General features: G+C 47.7%; 5 protein-coding genes across 5 annotated transcripts; 2 read left to right on the top strand and 3 right to left on the bottom strand.

The window, feature by feature from the left end:
• Positions 1–432: 432 nt before the first annotated feature.
• Positions 433–2,272, bottom strand: EDB82DRAFT_292233 (nuclear distribution protein PAC1). Its single transcript, XM_025737228.2, has 3 exons — positions 2,077–2,272; positions 1,853–2,021; positions 433–1,800 (listed from the first exon to the last, which is right to left on the bottom strand). Exons 1-3 carry the CDS (start codon positions 2,112–2,114, stop codon positions 616–618), a joined length of 1,392 nt encoding a protein of 463 aa, XP_025592110.1. The 5' UTR covers positions 2,115–2,272; the 3' UTR covers positions 433–615.
• Positions 2,273–3,826: 1,554 nt separating this feature from the next.
• EDB82DRAFT_528976 (uncharacterized protein) lies at positions 3,827–5,074 on the bottom strand (the record flags this gene model as incomplete). The annotated part of the gene is made up of 2 exons (XM_065609198.1): positions 3,827–4,843; positions 4,889–5,074. The coding sequence occupies 2 exons, from the start codon at positions 5,072–5,074 to the stop codon at positions 3,827–3,829; spliced, it is 1,203 nt and encodes a 400-aa protein (XP_065463223.1).
• A 931-nt stretch (positions 5,075–6,005) lies between these two features.
• EDB82DRAFT_511979 (Alpha/Beta hydrolase protein) lies at positions 6,006–7,711 on the top strand. The gene is made up of 3 exons (XM_025737230.2): positions 6,006–6,794; positions 6,978–7,331; positions 7,391–7,711. The coding sequence occupies exons 1-3, from the start codon at positions 6,429–6,431 to the stop codon at positions 7,562–7,564; spliced, it is 894 nt and encodes a 297-aa protein (XP_025592112.1). The 5' UTR covers positions 6,006–6,428; the 3' UTR covers positions 7,565–7,711.
• A 1,184-nt stretch (positions 7,712–8,895) lies between these two features.
• On the bottom strand, positions 8,896–9,628 carry EDB82DRAFT_479614 (uncharacterized protein; the record flags this gene model as incomplete). Its single annotated transcript, XM_025737232.1, has 2 exons — positions 8,896–9,573; positions 9,620–9,628. The coding sequence occupies 2 exons, from the start codon at positions 9,626–9,628 to the stop codon at positions 8,896–8,898; spliced, it is 687 nt and encodes a 228-aa protein (XP_025592113.1).
• Positions 9,629–14,700: 5,072 nt separating this feature from the next.
• On the top strand, positions 14,701–16,859 carry EDB82DRAFT_292320 (general substrate transporter). The gene is made up of 4 exons (XM_025737234.2): positions 14,701–14,961; positions 15,025–15,270; positions 15,318–16,342; positions 16,395–16,859. Exons 1-4 carry the CDS (start codon positions 14,948–14,950, stop codon positions 16,712–16,714), a joined length of 1,605 nt encoding a protein of 534 aa, XP_025592115.1. The 5' UTR covers positions 14,701–14,947; the 3' UTR covers positions 16,715–16,859.
• Positions 16,860–16,904: the final 45 nt, after the last annotated feature.

Raw genomic sequence — 16,904 nt, forward strand, 5'->3', positions numbered from 1 at the left:
CTCAATAGGTGAATTAAAATAAATACGTAAAATTTCCCTTCTATGATGCCCCTAACGTCTATGCCGTCCTTTTCCTTCTCTCTTTTCTCTGTCTTGGAAAAAGAAGTTCCCCCGCCCTGTCAATCTTTTCTTCCGCCAGATAAAAACAGACATCGAAATCTCAGATCGAAGTCGTTTTCCTTCAACATCCAATCCCTTCGCTTGGGTATCAAACATTATTCGTAAAATCCCCATGGAGCAAAAAACCATCCACAACGCAACTTGACGGGCGGGACCATCGGGTAGAAAGGAGTTGAGAGTTTTGTGTCTTTGTTTGTTTTGTTATAGTAAGATAGGTAGGTGAGTGAGTTCATATATAGGCGTTGCGCCTCGGAACCACACTCCATGCTCGATACGGTCATTTTGTTGGTTGGTTGGGTTTTCCAGGCTATTCTGACCGTTCGAAAGAAGAGAATCTCTGTCTAGAATTGAGGCATGGTCGTCAATATGTCGACAAGACCTCGGGGCGAACCTGCATCGGCACTGATTTCGCTGTACATCGTTGGGCTGAGCCATTTGCTTATCGGTACCTCACTTGGGTTTTCTTCATGTCCAATCTCGCGCATCGATATCCAACTATCGTGAAAAGATTCGAAGAGACATATCTACACTTCCGGTAGCAATCACACAACGGATCTGCACATCTTGAGGTGCCGTCGCTGCCACCTTCTTCGGAGTACCAACATCACCATTGGCCTCTTCGCCTGGACCCTTGTCCTTGATAATGGCCGGCGCCCATCTCAAGCTCGTAATGAAATGTTCGTGGGACCCTTCAACAGTCTTGACGCACTTCCCTTCTTGACTGAGATCCCAGCATCGAATTGTCTTGTCGTCGGATACAGAGAGGAGAAATTTGCCGCTTGGATGGAACACCAGTCCTCGAACCCAGTTGTCGTGACCTATCAAGACCTTGATGCAGTTTCCTCGACCGTCCCATAGCCTGATCGTCTTATCTCTTCCGCCGGTTGCCATAAATTCGGCCGTGCTGCTAGCTGGAGGCGGCTTCTTGACTCCGGCCAGGGTTGCCAAGTGCGAATATGCTGCTGGAGGCGCAAAGGTACAGCACTCGACAAAATGCTCGTGTCCAATCATAACGAGCTTGGCTTCGGGATTCGGTACAGAAATATCCCAAAGCCTCACTGTTCGGTCGTTACCGGTCGATAGTAGGTATTTTCCATCCAATGAGGGAGAAACATCGCGGATCCAATCGACATGTCCTCTTATCGTCTTGACACAGTATCCTGTCGTAACATCCCATATCCTCACTGTGACATCTCGACTGGCGCTCGCAAGCAGGTTTCCGGATAATGGAGCTCCTGGTGCTCCAGAGGGTATAAATCGGACGGCGCTTACGCTATGGTCGTGGCCAGGTAGTGTTCGAATGTTTTGGTACTCGTTCGAAGGATCCCAAAGCTTAATTGTCAAATCGGAACTGCAAGAGGCAAGTAGTGTGTGGCCTTTTGGACCACCATAATCGAGATCGAGAACCGCTTTGGTGTGACCTTTTACCGTCCTTTCAAGCTCACCAAACTCCCAATCCCAAATCTTGATGGTAGCATCTTCATCTCCGGACGCGATAGAAGAGAAAATAGGGTGGAAAGCGACGCAGTTAATTGGCGTTCGATGCGATTGAAGGACGTGTCGTGGAGGGCCAGACGGAAGCCAAGATGCGGAATCTCCTCTACGATTCGCGAGGGATGTCGGTGTAGCGCTATTAAGTTCTGTCTGAAGGTTCTGGGTCTGCGCTTCTAGATCCATGATCTGTGATCCCCAATTAGCCAAGGACAGACGGTAGAGCGCATCAACAGCGTACCTTTTTTTGTAGGCGCACGACACTGGTCCATTTCTTCTCCAGCAGGGTCTCGTACTTCTTAGCGGTGGCCGGATCGAAAGCATCCTCTCCAAGACCAAGCTCCGTCCTCATGGCATTGGCGCTATCTTGCAGGTTATTTGCGGCGAGGTAGGCGATGATGGATTTATGCCTGCAGCACGGTCAGATAGGCAAATCATAAGCTTCTGAAGCTCCCCTGTACGAACAGCTCATCAGCCTGCCGGCTCGTCAACGTCCGGCTCATGATGGCGGTGTAGTGCGTCGGTCCTCTCAGCTCGAAAGAGGACTAATTTCCCAAGATTTTTTTTGGTGTTGCAGATAATTTAGACGGTATATTCGTCGTGATCAAGGGGTTTTTTGAGGTGTCGCTTTGCTATGGTTGGTTCCGTGGAGAAAACGAACGGCGGGGGAGGGGCGGAATGAAGTTTTGGTGGGAGCTTCGTTTCGTGACGTGTCTGTGGAGGAGCGAACGAGAAGCCGCTTGCGCTGAACGAAGGCAGAACAAGCAATTGTTGAGAGACAAACCAGCCAATCGAAGGGGGGCTTCGTCGGGAATTCTTTCAAAGGCGGTAAAGCTCAAGCAACAAAGGAAATATCCGACAGCTTAAGGAATGCGCAACAGCAGCAAAGAGCGACGCGATCTCGTCTCGTCTTTCCAGGGGCATCAATGGATTCAAAGAGCGGTGCAGAGGATCACGTGCACGAAGTGGGTTACCCTGTACCTCTAACATTTGCGTCACCATATGGACTTGGCTCTGTTTTAAACCATGCCGATAACGATTAGTTTTTATATCTTCTCTTCTGTTCCATGAATTTATTTCCCTTCAAAACCTACTCGTGTTGCCCACATGTTGTGTTGATTGGTTGCGGTGGTAGTCATTATTGCTTTTAAGATACGGTTTTCGAAACACAAAGATCATCAGCATCAACACTACAGATTAGGAACCCAATCGGGTTTACTACATCGCATTTTGGTCTTTGTTTCTGTTATGCGTCTTGTTTCTGGTCACCAACATCCACAAGTAAATCAAATCTGCAAGATTGTTGGGTTCGAGGACGAGGACAAAAAGAGCAAACAACCGAATCACAGAATGTCTCGTGTTACCCTCATAATAACTCTAGAATGATGGACCTTATTTATATAGACACGCCAGCTTAATGATCAAGGCCCTGCTGCACGAGTGGACAAAGACCACACCGACGTCCCAAACACAAAGCCGGTTAAATCCTTCCATCAGCCTTACAGCGCTCAGGCCAAGTGCCAGTACCAACAACACACAAGCATTCCCCTGCAGTAAAGAAGGTTGTCGGTTAAGATATGACGGGAATGTGCATAGCTTATTACTATTTCCGGAACCCATCATTGACTCGTGTTCTCGAATGATTCCGTCACAATACGGATAACGATACTGCGTCTCTGCCTTTGGTTAGAGGCCTGGTGGGTAGCAGAAAAGTTGCCTTGTAAATCTTAGTGTATAAAAATAAGTTGTCTAAGAGCTATAGTCTAAGGTGCATAAGCTGACCCACTAATTTCGTCTCTTATGCTTCCAGCGGTCAGATTTTCTGATACCTTGAGGGGGAGCTCTGGACTAAATCTAACGCCTTGACGGTATTCCCTCGGGAATTTAGCATGTTAGATTTTGGTTGGAATCCTGTACTTGGTGGTTTCGAAGCCTAATACTGACTTCGTCCTCACTCGGTAGCCAAGAGTCATGGTACGGTTTGGATTCGCGTACAGTATTCCTGGTGTTCCTGGTCTAGCTTGGAGTTAATAACATGACATTCACGATTCATGGCTTCAAGTGTAAGAAGAAAGAATTGGCCATGTGGCGATAGAATATGGTAGAGATTATGTAGTTTATTGGGTATTGTGCTCTAAACGAAAGAAAGACGCTGCCATTGTTGCTAATATTCCATTGCCAAATTGTATCATGATTGCTTTGTGTTGTCGAAGTATTATCTCTGTGTCGTTGACTGGTGAAACTCTCTGTGCACTCTAATCCCCTGCAAGATCTCTTCGCTGCTGCTATTGCTACCATCCGCTCTGGCGTTGTAAGTTTTGGTGGTGAGTTCAAACCCCTGAATATCGGGTCGTAAGCTGGCGTCCACAGGTGCAGCCGATTCGGTAAAGTTGGCACCCTTGATAATCTCCGTAGAGTCGTTCTCGTCATTGAGCCTGTAGAAATTGTTGGATGACACAGAGCCAGAGTTGTTGCTTATGTGTGTCTTGTGATTGTTGGTGGATTGAAGTCCCTTGGTTGACTGTTCACCCTTGGAGCGCTGGCCACTGCGGATGGTCGATGCGAAGCTACTCAAACCGGTAAACTTGGCGACGAGGCGGAGGACGGGCAGCATGGTTGGGAGATTCGCAGAAACGATGCCGGCCGACATTTCAATTTCGGTCCATCCAACGGTCGGGGCGAGGGTGTAACTCGGATCGGTAGCAGTGTAGGTGAAGAGCACGCTCGTTCGATATGCTGAGGCGAAGACGACGAAAGAACCAATGGCAAAGGCAGCAGTCAGGCCGAGCTTCTCAGACCTGCCGAGTTGAAGCTTCCATATAGGCGGGATGGGAAGACATAGGATGACGATGTCGGTAAAGATTGTCGAGGCGGCGTTAGCAATCCAGGTTCCGACCTGGTTGATGCAGTGACCAGGAAGATCAGGATACCACAGTTTGGCAACGGGGACGCAGATAAAGATGAAGAGGAACGTGATCGTGATGACCCAGGCAAAGACAAAAGTGCCAACGATCCAGGCCATCTTCTTGAAGTAGGGCACGCGAAAGATGCGGTAGTACATGAGCAAAAGACTCAGCTTGGTCCATCCCAGATTCCAAGCGTAGAGGACTTCTGCTACTACGAGCCACTTTGCCATCATGACGATTTGGTCCATAGGGACCTTGTCGGCGTGAAGACCCATACCGCAGGAGTGCATGGCAAAGATGAAGCCGACGACGACCAAGTTCCAAGCCTCCAAGTTGTTAGATTTTATCTTGAGTGCGTGAGTGTAACGTACCATGGAAAATAGAATCACATAATCATCCCACCACAGTTTCTGCGCTTTTAGATGTCGACTATATAATCTCAGACCACACGACGCCAACGCTAGAATAGTCATGGAAACAACGACTTCGACGGTCCATGGTTGAATATTGTTTCTGTCAAAGCCAGGAAGGCCAGGTAGTTGGGACTCGTCCGACATGATTTGCAAAAAGAGTGAACAGCTGGAACTGTCTGAAGGAGAGAAGAAGAAAAGGAACAAAGAACAAGACGCAGACAAAGTGAAACAACAAGAGAAGTGCTAGTAAGCATATAAAGAATGTTAATTAAGGGACTTAGTCTAACACAAGAAAAAGAAAACGCCTGCTTCTTCGTTCGAGACAACATTCGACACTGCCCTACCCCCCGGGCTGTTAGCCTGTGGAGCACCTAAACCGACTCATCCGGAGAGCCGGTGGTCAAAACTCATATGACAAGTTTGAAATTCTATGCCTAAAAGAGAGTACAAGGTGGTTGTTCAATACACCTAGCTAATGCTGGGTTTGACAGCCGGGGGTGTCTCTGGAGCTTCTCGATTCAGTCTCGGCAAGTTCACTCGGGTTTCACTTCTGAGTGACAGACATAGAGGCCCGAGAGACGTAATAGATGATCTTTATTCCCGCAGAATCAAGAAGAGGAGGCTCAAAAGTCTGGTCGACTCGATCCGAAGTGTGTTGATCAGGCAAAAACAGTGGATTTTTGTGGTGTTGTTTAGAGTTGCAACACTAAAAACCCCAGGGGGTTCAGCATTCCGATTGGACTGCTAAAGTCCTGGCAGAGGCGATGTACTGATTCATGAATTGATAATATTTTCTTCTTTTCTTGCAAATAGACCTTGACTCTCGTCTGTCATTTCTCAATTTTTCTTTTCTTTTTCTTCGTTCTTCGTCCATTGATAATGTGTGGCTTGGTTCCTGTTCCGCGGTATTGGTGTTGAATCATCCCCTGTAAATTGCATGGCCTACAGAGCGTCTTACAGGGGCAGGGGCATTGACAGAGTGTGGGCCATTCTATTGCCGAGAGAAATCTGACACGTAACCACGTGGTAAAAGAAGCACGGCATTCCGCATCCTTCGAATACAGAAAATACATTACAATTATTGGAACATTTAAAAAGTTTGAACACACAAACAACCTTAAGACAAAAACCAGTCGACAACGGTCCGGCCCGTTGAATCATGTCTGTTCGCAACAACCTAACTTTAGTAGTTAGTTCACTTCAGTTCGCCGCCTTCAGCTCGACATAATTCTGAGTCCGCGCGGAACGGCGCCGTCCATCTCCCGGAGAACTACCCCCTTGCGGACCAACTTACCACTCGTAATGGATACTAGATCATCGTCAACCCCCGTTCGCGGGCCCCTTGATCGTCGCCTAGGTTCCATCACTTCTGATAGCTGAAAAAGGTACATAGGTGGCATTCAACCTGAAGGATTCTAGTTCCTGCACCCAAGACTTTGTTCACCCTCGAAAAAGATCTTCATCAATATTGATACTGTCCCTTGTCTCAGAAGCAGAAATGGCTGCCAAAACTACTATCAAAGTTCCCCACCTTGGAGGTATCGATGCTGGCTATCGAGTCTCCGGTGCCGGAATCGACGCTTCAAAGCCCACCCTCGTCCTCGTCAACTCCATGTGTACCACTTCCTCACTGTTTGAAGCTCAGTTCGGCGCAAAGGATCTCACAGATGCCGTCAACCTACTCGCCATTGAGCCTCTTGGCCACGGCGCCACCAGCGTCAAGGCGGAGCATTTCACTTACTGGGACTCGGCCATTATGAACCTGCAGGTTATGGAAGCCCTTGGCGTGGACAAGGCTTTTGCTCTAGGAACCAGTGCAGGTGGCTGGATCGTTGTTCGTATGGCTCTTCTTGCCCCTGAAAAGGTACGTTCTGTTTTTACTCTGTACAATGCAATACTTTTTTGCTTGTTCCTGGTTGCTGGTGACACGCCGGTAGATCCGGTACGCCCAGCAGGACTAACCAGACACTAACTAGTCTGACCACTTCGCATACCCAAAACAGTTAAAACACAAGAACCCTTGGCTGATGACATTTCATTCTCATAGATTCTCGGCGTACTGCCTCTTGGCACTTCTATGGATTACGAGTCTGCCGAATCTCGCGAGAAGGGCTGCTGGGACCCCAAGACTCAGCTCGGCCCCTTCTACGAGAGCTGGAGCAGCCCAACTCCCACTCCTGACTTTGTCGTCCCCGAGGTCTGGCGTGGTCTTGTTTCATCTGTAGGCTTCGGTACCGACCCATCCCCCGAGGTTCTCTCCTTCTGGGACGAGACACTCAAGCAGGTGTACACCGGAGACGAGGGCCGCAAGAAACTCCGAATTGCCGTGGTTAACCTCTTTGAGCGAGACGGTCTTCTGCTTCGCTTGCGGGACGTCAAGTGTCCCGTTTACTGGCTTCAGGTGAGTGACGCAACACAACCAGGGGTAGACGTCTAAAGCTAACCATTGTTTCATTTTAGGGTACTGCGGATCCGGTATTTGGCACGACTGTTCCCACAGAGCATATTAAACTCTTTACTTCCAGCCCTGAAGCTACGCTTGACTTTGTTGAGGGAGGTGGGCATTACCTGAGCGCCACTAACCCCAAGGAAATCAACGAGGCCATCCTCAAGATGATTAGCAATTATGTTTAATCCCTGACATATAGATAGATAGATAGATAGACATATATACAGAATAGTGCCACAAAGCAACAATTTGGTTCACCTGACTCAGTTCTCTCCACCTTTGCCATTTATCTTCTAGTTACATGTCATTCGGGCTCAACACTCCGTCGACTATTCCCATAGCATTCTTTCTCAGTTTTTTTTTGCAATGTAACATTGCGGGCACTAACTTAGAGAATTCTAACGTGCGGGAACGGCGTTGGTTAGCTCTTTGCACCTAGTTTAGTGCATCGGATCATCTCCCGGGTCCCCTACTGAGGGCTCTTAGAGAGTTTACGAGTTACATGTATGGGTTCTTACACTAACTACGAGTTGCTTCAATCTCTCAACAGACCATCACTACTGCGAATAGTCAGTCGAGAGTCTCAACATCGTCCTGTTCATTTGTTAATCTATAAATGTTCCGCTCGCCCGACATACATGAGTAACCGTAAGTAGCTAAGACAATATCTGATACTACGGCAATAAGCGCAGGAATTTTCTTCAAGTCTGGTATGCAGAGCAATCTTCCAAGTTAGATTCGTCAATGCATTTCAACATACTACAGTAGTCCCAGACTCGCCTCAAATCCTTCGTGAGACCCTAGAGGCGACCTCAATCAGCTAGTTCTTCTTGTCAATATCTTTTGCTATACATGAATCCACAGTCGTATAACAGAGACCCTCTGTGCTTTTGGGCGGCTAAACGGTTCGAGTTAGGAGGCGAGACCCTTGTAGCCAATGACTGTCAAAGCGCAATGCCATATGAAAGTATAGTTAAACACTAACGGTTAGTATTTACACTGGTCAGCCTCAATTTATCACTTTTTTAATTAGGTGATGTTGTTTTATGATTGCTCCCATCAGGTGATACAAATCAAATCTTGGTGGCGGGAATAGTCATCGAGGTCAGCAGGAAATAGCAGGTGAGACATTGGCCTCAGGGCATCAGAAAGATTGACCGCTGGAAACATAAAAGACAAAATTGGTAGGTCACTTTATACCCCTTAGGCTATAGTTCTTAGCCTCCTTATTTTCATACCCTAAGACTTAGGAGGTCGTTTTTTTAATTCCGTTTTTTTATTAGGTGTTCCTCTAAGCTAGTGATAAGTGCTGTACATGATTCAGGCACTCTTCGAAAGTCAATATCCCCTCTCAGAATATGCGATATAGAACAACCGGGCTGATTTCGAACATACGCGATGTGTCTGACTCCCAAAACTCTGCCACTATCATAGTCCCTTGCGTACCAATTGTCAAGTCATGTGCCAAGAATTCAGGGCAGTCCTTCTTCTCAGTGTCGACCAGTTCTCCTTTGCCTCAATAAAATTCGATGCCTCGAGACGAGAGGACAAGTCCACGCATACCATTCTGAATGGCCTGGAACCGCATGAAACGGCACGATTCGCTTTCCAAGTGGTTGATGAGTCCGGCGAGTGTCGTGAACTCTCTGATACAGGATCTGTTCGGGCAGTGATACAAATTCTGCTGGTGTCGAGGTGATTCAAGGTGCTGGTTCAGGCTCGACAACCGTCGGAATGAGTCGTGACAGAGATAACACTCGTATTCGCCCAAATACGGGCTATAGGCAAGCTCTGTGGCTTGGTAATGGATGGTGGGTTGCCATTCAAGAAAGTGGTTGGTGATGATGCCGTCTGGATCTCGCCTTCTGACCTCTTGATACATAGTATCTCGATCTAAGGGTGCACAAGGGCAGCAACCGCGTTCAAGGTGGTGGGCAATGCCACTGGCGGCTCGATAATTTGCTCCACAGAAGGGGCATATAACCCCTTTGCCTTGGCGATAAGAAACAGAGCCTCCCTGGTTGTAGTAATAGGGAACAGCAGCTCCCTGGTGTGGGTAATAGGAAACATCGTCTTCATCTTCGCAATAGCAAGGATCGCCTTCCTCATCTTGGTAACAGTCATCGTCCTCTTCATCTTGACATTGGCATTGGCGATGATACTCCGACTGTTCGTGATCGATCGAGTTCAAATGCTTTCATAGTCAGCAACACAAGCGCAAGTATTGGTGAGAAACATACCGATTCCATTTCCTCCCAGTCGAAACACCTCTCCAGGCATTCCGAACAATAGATACACTCGTTTATCTCATGTTCAATGCAGTCATCTTGGCAATCGAAGCCCGTGAAGCAAACTCCGCACTCCCAGTCTGGTGCGTAATGCCCTGTGGCATAACAGTGTCTGTCTCGAGCCCGCTCGCCCGCGGGGAACTGTTTCTAGCAAGTTCCGCACGTCCACATCTTGGCAATCTGGTTGACGTTGGATGGGTTCTGCGATGTAAAATGGATGACGGAGGGAGAAAAGAGAAGTTGAAAGTAAAGGGGAAGAGCCGGCTTGAATGCGGGCACGTGATGGCTGTGATTCACTGCAGGAAGGTGGAAGGTGGAAGGTGCCTATGAACCTACCCGCCTGCCCGCAATGGTCGCAACGTCATACAAGCTGGTAGAGGCTGTTAGTAGAAAAGTTGCACTCCTAAGTTTAGGGTATAAGTAGTCTAAGAACTATAGTATAAGGAGCATAAGCTGACCTAATAATTTCATCTCTTATGTTTCCAGCGGTCAATTTTTCTGATACTCTGAGGAGAGGGTATTATCAAGAGGATCAACATGATCAACCTAGTCAACAGGTTGTTAGTCTTCAACAATCCAAGTCATTGCAACGTGCTATATCTAACTATTAAAAACGACCCCAATTCCCTACTCAACATAGTATAAACGGTCAACAGCTTACATAGGGTCAACAGGGCCGTCATCAACCCGGCTACAGCTAGCCCTGTCGGATTGACCCTTACACCTATCTTCTATATACCAACATAATGGATACAATTTCAACAGCAGTAAGATCACCTGTCCCACAACCACCTTGGCGCGCGAAGGCAGGCACTTAAGAGCCCAGCCTTCCCAACCATGAAATGCCCAGTGCTTCCAATTGCCTGCCTGGTGTGCAACGTTGAAGTGCAACTTTGAGGTTGCTCAAGACATATCCACCTGGGCAAGGTGGTTCCTCGGTATCTCTGAACAGTCGCGTATCCGAATTATGTCTAGCAGCCTTATAAAATATTTAGTTAATAATACACTCTAACTTGAACTGCAAACCGTTAACCCAAACACCATCTGAGAAGGATCACGCCGGTATTCCCCAATAACTCCTAGTCTCTTCCCATTCTGTTATAAATACCATCCCAAACTGACGACCGAAACTCTTCCAAAAACACCCCCTAGTTGGAAATCATCCGATTAGAATCAACAATGGTCGCAATATTCCTCTGCACCTGCTGGAATCGCATAATCTTGCAGGTCTCGCTCTCAAGATGATTGATAGGTGCCGCCAACGTGGTAAACTCCCTTAGGCAAGTTGAATTCAAACAATGATACAGCTTCTACTAATGTTGGTGATTCGAGATGCAACTTCAAGCCATGTAGCGAAGAATGAAGCTTGTGGCATAGATAGCATTCGTAGGCTTTTGCCCAGTGGTTCCATGCTAGTCGGGGGTTGATGTCGTACGTCTTGTCAAGGTTTACATCTGTCCAATTGGCAACTCAAGACTCGCCTGTCGGATACAATTCAGATTTGAAAACTGACGCTTACAGTCAGCACAATAATTATGATGCTCAATCTCATGCTTCGTTATCTCTGTTTTAATCACAGAGCGAAAACAACACAGCATACACTCTGGCACGTTCCTACACCAGTGCATTTGCAGGTTTATGTGTTCGCAGCGGTCATACTTATCATCGAAGCAGTCACTGCACGTGTCTCATTCGAATTGTGGGAGAGCGTGGCCCGTTGCTAGACAGTGCTGGTCGCGAGCTTTCCTCCCTGAGTAGAAGAGTCTGTCACAGTCGGGACAGTGATAAGTCATGGTGTTGGATCTTGTTGGACTCTTTATGTTGAGTTCGTTCCAGTTCAACACTTCAGTTGAGTGAACTCAATGCAAGGGAGACTTAGGAGGTTGTTGTTAACGTGGCTGATAGATTATGAGGGATTGGACCCGTCCGTGCCGAGATTGGATTAAATATAGTTTCATTGTAAACTTTATCACGGCAGTATTGAAGTATTTTTCAACGTCTGGATACCATCTCCAAGAAAAATTTCTGGATTTAACCAACGACATATCTGCGGTTTTCTTCACCTGCATATCAAGCTCCTCAAAAAAGGTGATTGATGGGGAACTGGACCCTAGATATCTGTCAGGGCGAGTGGATTACACTTACAAGGGCCTAGTTAACTACCCTATGCTGATCAACGACAACCTCATTAATGACTTGTCATGTAGTCATCTGGTGTAATTGTCTCGAAAACTCCTAATTAGACCCTGAAAAATGGCTTTATTAGTATGCTTATAATTTCCCTCACGTGGTTGCTGCGTTCAACAGTCAAATAAAGACGGCGATCCATCAGCGCTGTCAACACCGTCGATAACCGCGTCGATAAAACTCACGCTCCGTCCATGTTACAACTGCAAGGATAACAAGAACAAACGTGATACTAGGATTATGCAGGAGAATACGACTGCAAAAACACTGGGTTTCTGCAACTCAGCACGCTATTCACATGACCAAGATGGTTCCGCTCCTGTGATTACTCGCTTCTTAGTCTCGCGGTAAGAGTTCAAACTCGATCACCTGCCTAACAAATCTATTTTGATAGACATTCGGGTTTCCGAATTTAGATTTCCGACCTTATCTCAGGAAATAAGCGCAGTGCATTAGTGTTGTACTGCCCAGAGTGCACATATCGAAAGATGGGACATTCGACATATACTCCTCGTCTATCAATTCTTCACTCATATAAAAAATCCGATTTGTAGAGAAACGAGATGAGGGAATTGTACTTGTGGTGTCATGTTGTGAAACTTGTAGTATGGAAAGTCGGGATTGAAAGGGGTTATGATATGATGGTGAGATGCTTGCGATCCTTACACAGCCTTGTAACAGTCGACTGTTATAGCAGGTGATTGATAAGAGGCATTAACCATGCAGAATCAACTGTTGGTAAGCATACATTCCGCATGAATATCCGTGGCTCGATCGTAAAGTTGTGACAACGGTTGGGTCAGAGTCTCTCAGAGAATCCCCCTTGACTACAAACTTTTCTCTTCTCCACCGCGTATATCTTGGCCAACAGCTGGCTATGCATTCATAACCGAAACGGTAATTGAGCCTGACCGTGATCCAAAAGTCGAATGAGCCCCATTGTATGTCTGGACCATTCTCCTTTTTTGGTGTATGTTGGGCAAGATACATGTTCAGCTGCCTGAATCTCCCGCTCACCGGTTCACCGAGATGATCCAGGAGCGAGAATTCTTTTTCGTGTCGGAAAACTATACGTAAAGAGTATACAGAATTGCTCCGTAGTTCTACAAAAGTCGGATGTCGAAGAAGAAAATACGGGTGATGAGTTGAATTATCCACGACAACTCACCCACGGTCTGAGGACAGCGCCGAATTACCGCCGATTTATAGGGCCCGTTCACAGTCAGCTGGTGTTTCACTACTCCTTCATCTCCGCCATTTCTGGGTGATGAACGCGGAGTTGGGAATGAGGAGTCCCCAGAATGTTGACCCGGATTCTCTCGATGAAAACTCTGGAGTTTGTGCATTTGCTGGGTCGTGGGGGAGATATTGGGGAGAGATGGGGGCTTTGGGGGACATTGATAGGCTTCTGTTGGTTCGGGGAAGTCGAAAATAGGGAATAGGGGGGCTTCATGCGACAAACGGGCCGTTTACTCTGTGATTGTGGACGGTCGACGTTGAAAACGTCTGTCCGTTCCCCAGCGACAGGCATGAAGCTCCGAGTAAACGGCCGGCTTCTCCACGGCTCCGGGTGGGGCTTGGAGACATAGGAGATTCCGAAATGATGCGGGCCCGGAGTAGATTTTTCAGTGTAGGCTTTGATCAATGCAGTGTAAGGAGTTTATGACTGTAAGTGCAGAGTCACGTAAGGGAAACGATGAGCTGAGAAGCCCTGAAAGATTTTTTTCTTCTCTGGTTAGCGTGTTAGAGACTTCGATTAATATGCCGGTACTTCAGCCAAGACATCATCGTGAACAAAGATCCACATGTTCTCCCTGTCTTCCTTGCTTGGCGATGAATGATACGCAAGAACCAAAACCTTGGACTCGATAAAATAGAGTGATGCAAGACAAAGATTTCTTGGGATTCGGCTCTCCGCAGAATTCCCCAGAATCTCGCTACAGAATCAAGGTCTTTCTTCGGTGGCTTTTGTGACAGAAGCTGGAGAGATGGAGAAAGGATGAGATGCACTCAATTCTCTTGTTCTGTCTCATGCGTAATTCATCCCTAACCCCGTGATCGACGTGGAGTCGAGTATCCAGTATTTTTTCTTATCGCACCGAGAACGATGCCGTAGGCCCAGAGATTGGTCAATGTTGGGTCACCAAATTGGGCCACACACTGGGGTTTAAGCTTACCTTGACAGTTACGTCATGAGCCAATCCTTAAACACCAACAGCAACACCATCAAATTCTTTTGGCCAAGTTTCCACCTGCTTCAGAGGAGAGGCTTAGCCAGGTACGTACCCCAGAAAACTTTATGTGCCTGTGCCAAGGGGAAAAATGACATCCACATTTTCCAGAAAACCCAATCAGTGTCAGTCCGTCAGTAACGGACGCGACCCCTGTAACTTCTTGACTCGTTCCCCGTGGATAACCCACAACGACACCCCCAGGTCACTGCCAAGATTGTCTTGTTCGCCTTGCCCAGCCTACAGTCGACAGTCGACTCTGCATGAGAGACACGAAATATTGGAGAAACCCCAGATCGAAAAGGATTATTTCTATACAAACACCTCTAATATCGGCCCTTTAATTCTCAAACCCGTTAGAGAATAACGCCCAACAACATGGACCGCGTTCCTTTCGACGACTTAACTGCAAACACTAATCAAGTGATCTGCATTTGGCGCAACGGCTGACTTGAACTTGGTTGCCCATGATGGTTTCTCGTTTCCCCCCATGACGACTGCCAAGTTTAGTAAATGATGCCCCATTCATCATCATCAGAAACGGAAGGATGGGCCAGGACACCTGCACTTGCTGCAACGGGCCCCCCGACTGCCTATTCCTATTGCCCGTCCGTTCTTCCTTCTAGCGTAATGGATCAGGATGTGTTTATGGGGCAGACATTCTCTCTCCCGCTGTTTGTGATACGACTCAAATCTCCGCTACCCAGACCAGACCAGGTCTACCCGTCGCGTCTTGAACAATAAAAGACCCTCGTCCTCCCACCTTTTCATGCCTTTTGGAAACAGATCTTCACTCTAGTTTTACATCTTTTTCTTTACCCAAACATTACTTCTGTCATCTGCCAGGCAGTTGTACATCATCATGTTGGGTCAAAAGTATGCACTCCCTTCTGTCACTCTCTTTGTCTCTTTCCAATACTAACCGTCTCCCTCTTCTAGGTCTATCAAGGTCAATGGCGCTGACTGTGGTATCGAGGCCATCCTTTTGGGTGTGATTACATCCATTGGTGGTTTCCTTTTCGGTTACGACACGGGTCAGATTAGCTCTATGCTCCTGTTCTCAGACTTCAAGGACCGATTCGCCCAAGGCCCTGAGGGTGCTAAAGAATGGGACCCTATCATCCAGTCCATTCTTGTTAGTCTCATGAGTATTGGAAGTTTGCTCGGTGCTCTCTCTGGTGCTTAGTATGTTGCTTCAACCATCTTCTTCAACCTCCAGCTAACAACTCTAGCACCGCTGATTGGTGGGGTCGACGAAAGAGTATGACATTCGGAGTCGCCATTTTCATTATCGGTAATGTCATTCAGATTACGGCGATGGAGTCGTGGGTTCATATGATGATGGGTCGATTCGTCGCTGGTCTCGGTGTCGGTAACCTTTCCGTCGGTGTCCCCATGTTCCAGTCCGAATGCTCCCCTCGAGAGATCCGTGGTGCTGTTGTCGCCTCTTACCAGCTCATGATCACCATCGGTATCCTGATTTCCAACATAGCATGTCTTGGTTTCAAAAAGATGGACACCAACAGCGCTTCTTGGAGAATCGTTATCGGCCTTGGTATCCTTTTCTCTCTTCCTCTTGGCCTCGGTATCCTCATCGTCCCCGAGTCTCCTAGATGGCTTGCTTCTCGAGGTGACTGGGAGGGCGCCCAAATATCATTAGGTCGACTCCGTGGCATGAAGCACAACCTCGACCACCCCCTCGTCCAGGACGACCTGAAGGAAATGAAGGAAATTCTCGAGAAGGAACGACAAGTCGGCCAGGGTAGCTGGGCCGAGTGCTTCAACCCCAAGAGCTCAATTCCCAAGCTCGTCTGGCGAACATTCCTCGGTTTCTTCATCCACTTCCTCCAGCAGTGGACCGGTGTCAACTACTTCTTCTACTATGGTGCTACCATCTTCGAGTCCGCTGGTATCGAGGACCCTATCCAGACCCAGCTTATCCTGGGTGCTGTCAACGTCGCCACTACATTTATGGGTCTCTGGTTTGTCGAGCGATTTGGTCGTCGTTGGCCTCTATTCATCGGTGCTCTCTGGCAAGCTGGCTGGCTGGCCGTCTTTGCCGCCATCGGTACCGCTATGAACCCCGAGGAGAACAAGGCCGTCGGCATCGTTCTTATTGTCTGCGCCTGTATGTTTATCGCTTCTTTCGCCAGTACTTGGGGTCCCATGGCTTGGGTCGTTATCGGCGAGAGTTTCCCTCTCCGTACTCGTGCGAAGCAAGCTTCTATTGCTACTGCCGGCAACTGGCTTGGAAACTGTAAGTTTTTCTATCATCAATACATGCATTCCAACACTAATCCGCCTTCTAGTCATGATTGCTTTCCTTACTCCTCTTGCCACCGCCGGTATCTCCTACGGTTACGGTTTCGTCTTTGTCGGAACCAACCTGGCTGCCGCTGCCCTTGTCTGGTTCTTCCTCTTCGAATCTCGCGCCCTCAGTCTGGAGAACGTCGACCTCATGTACGGCCAGGAGGGTCTCAAGCCTTGGAACAGTCACAAGTGGGTTCCTCCTGGATACATCACCCGCGAGCAGCGAGACGAGGCCCACTTCCATCGTGGCAACGAGAAGCCCCGAAACAGCGAATCTCACTCTGGAGAAGACTCTAGAGTCGAGTCGGTTGTTGCTTAAAAGGAAAATTGCGTGGTGTTTGTTTGTAGGCACTGGATGCATACGAGGCGTTTTTAGTTTTGTCACTGTATGATTACGATCCTGGAGTCGTCGGCAGTATAACGTGGAAACTGTTATATCAATTATGATTATTGTTTATTCTTAACTTGCTATGCTGGGTATCGTGATGTCTAAACTAGGAGTAACTTCA

Source organism: Fusarium venenatum (assembly GCF_020744135.1).
Source record: "Fusarium venenatum strain MPI-CAGE-CH-0201 chromosome Unknown EDB82scaffold_4, whole genome shotgun sequence".
NCBI classification, from domain to species: domain Eukaryota; kingdom Fungi; phylum Ascomycota; class Sordariomycetes; order Hypocreales; family Nectriaceae; genus Fusarium; species Fusarium venenatum.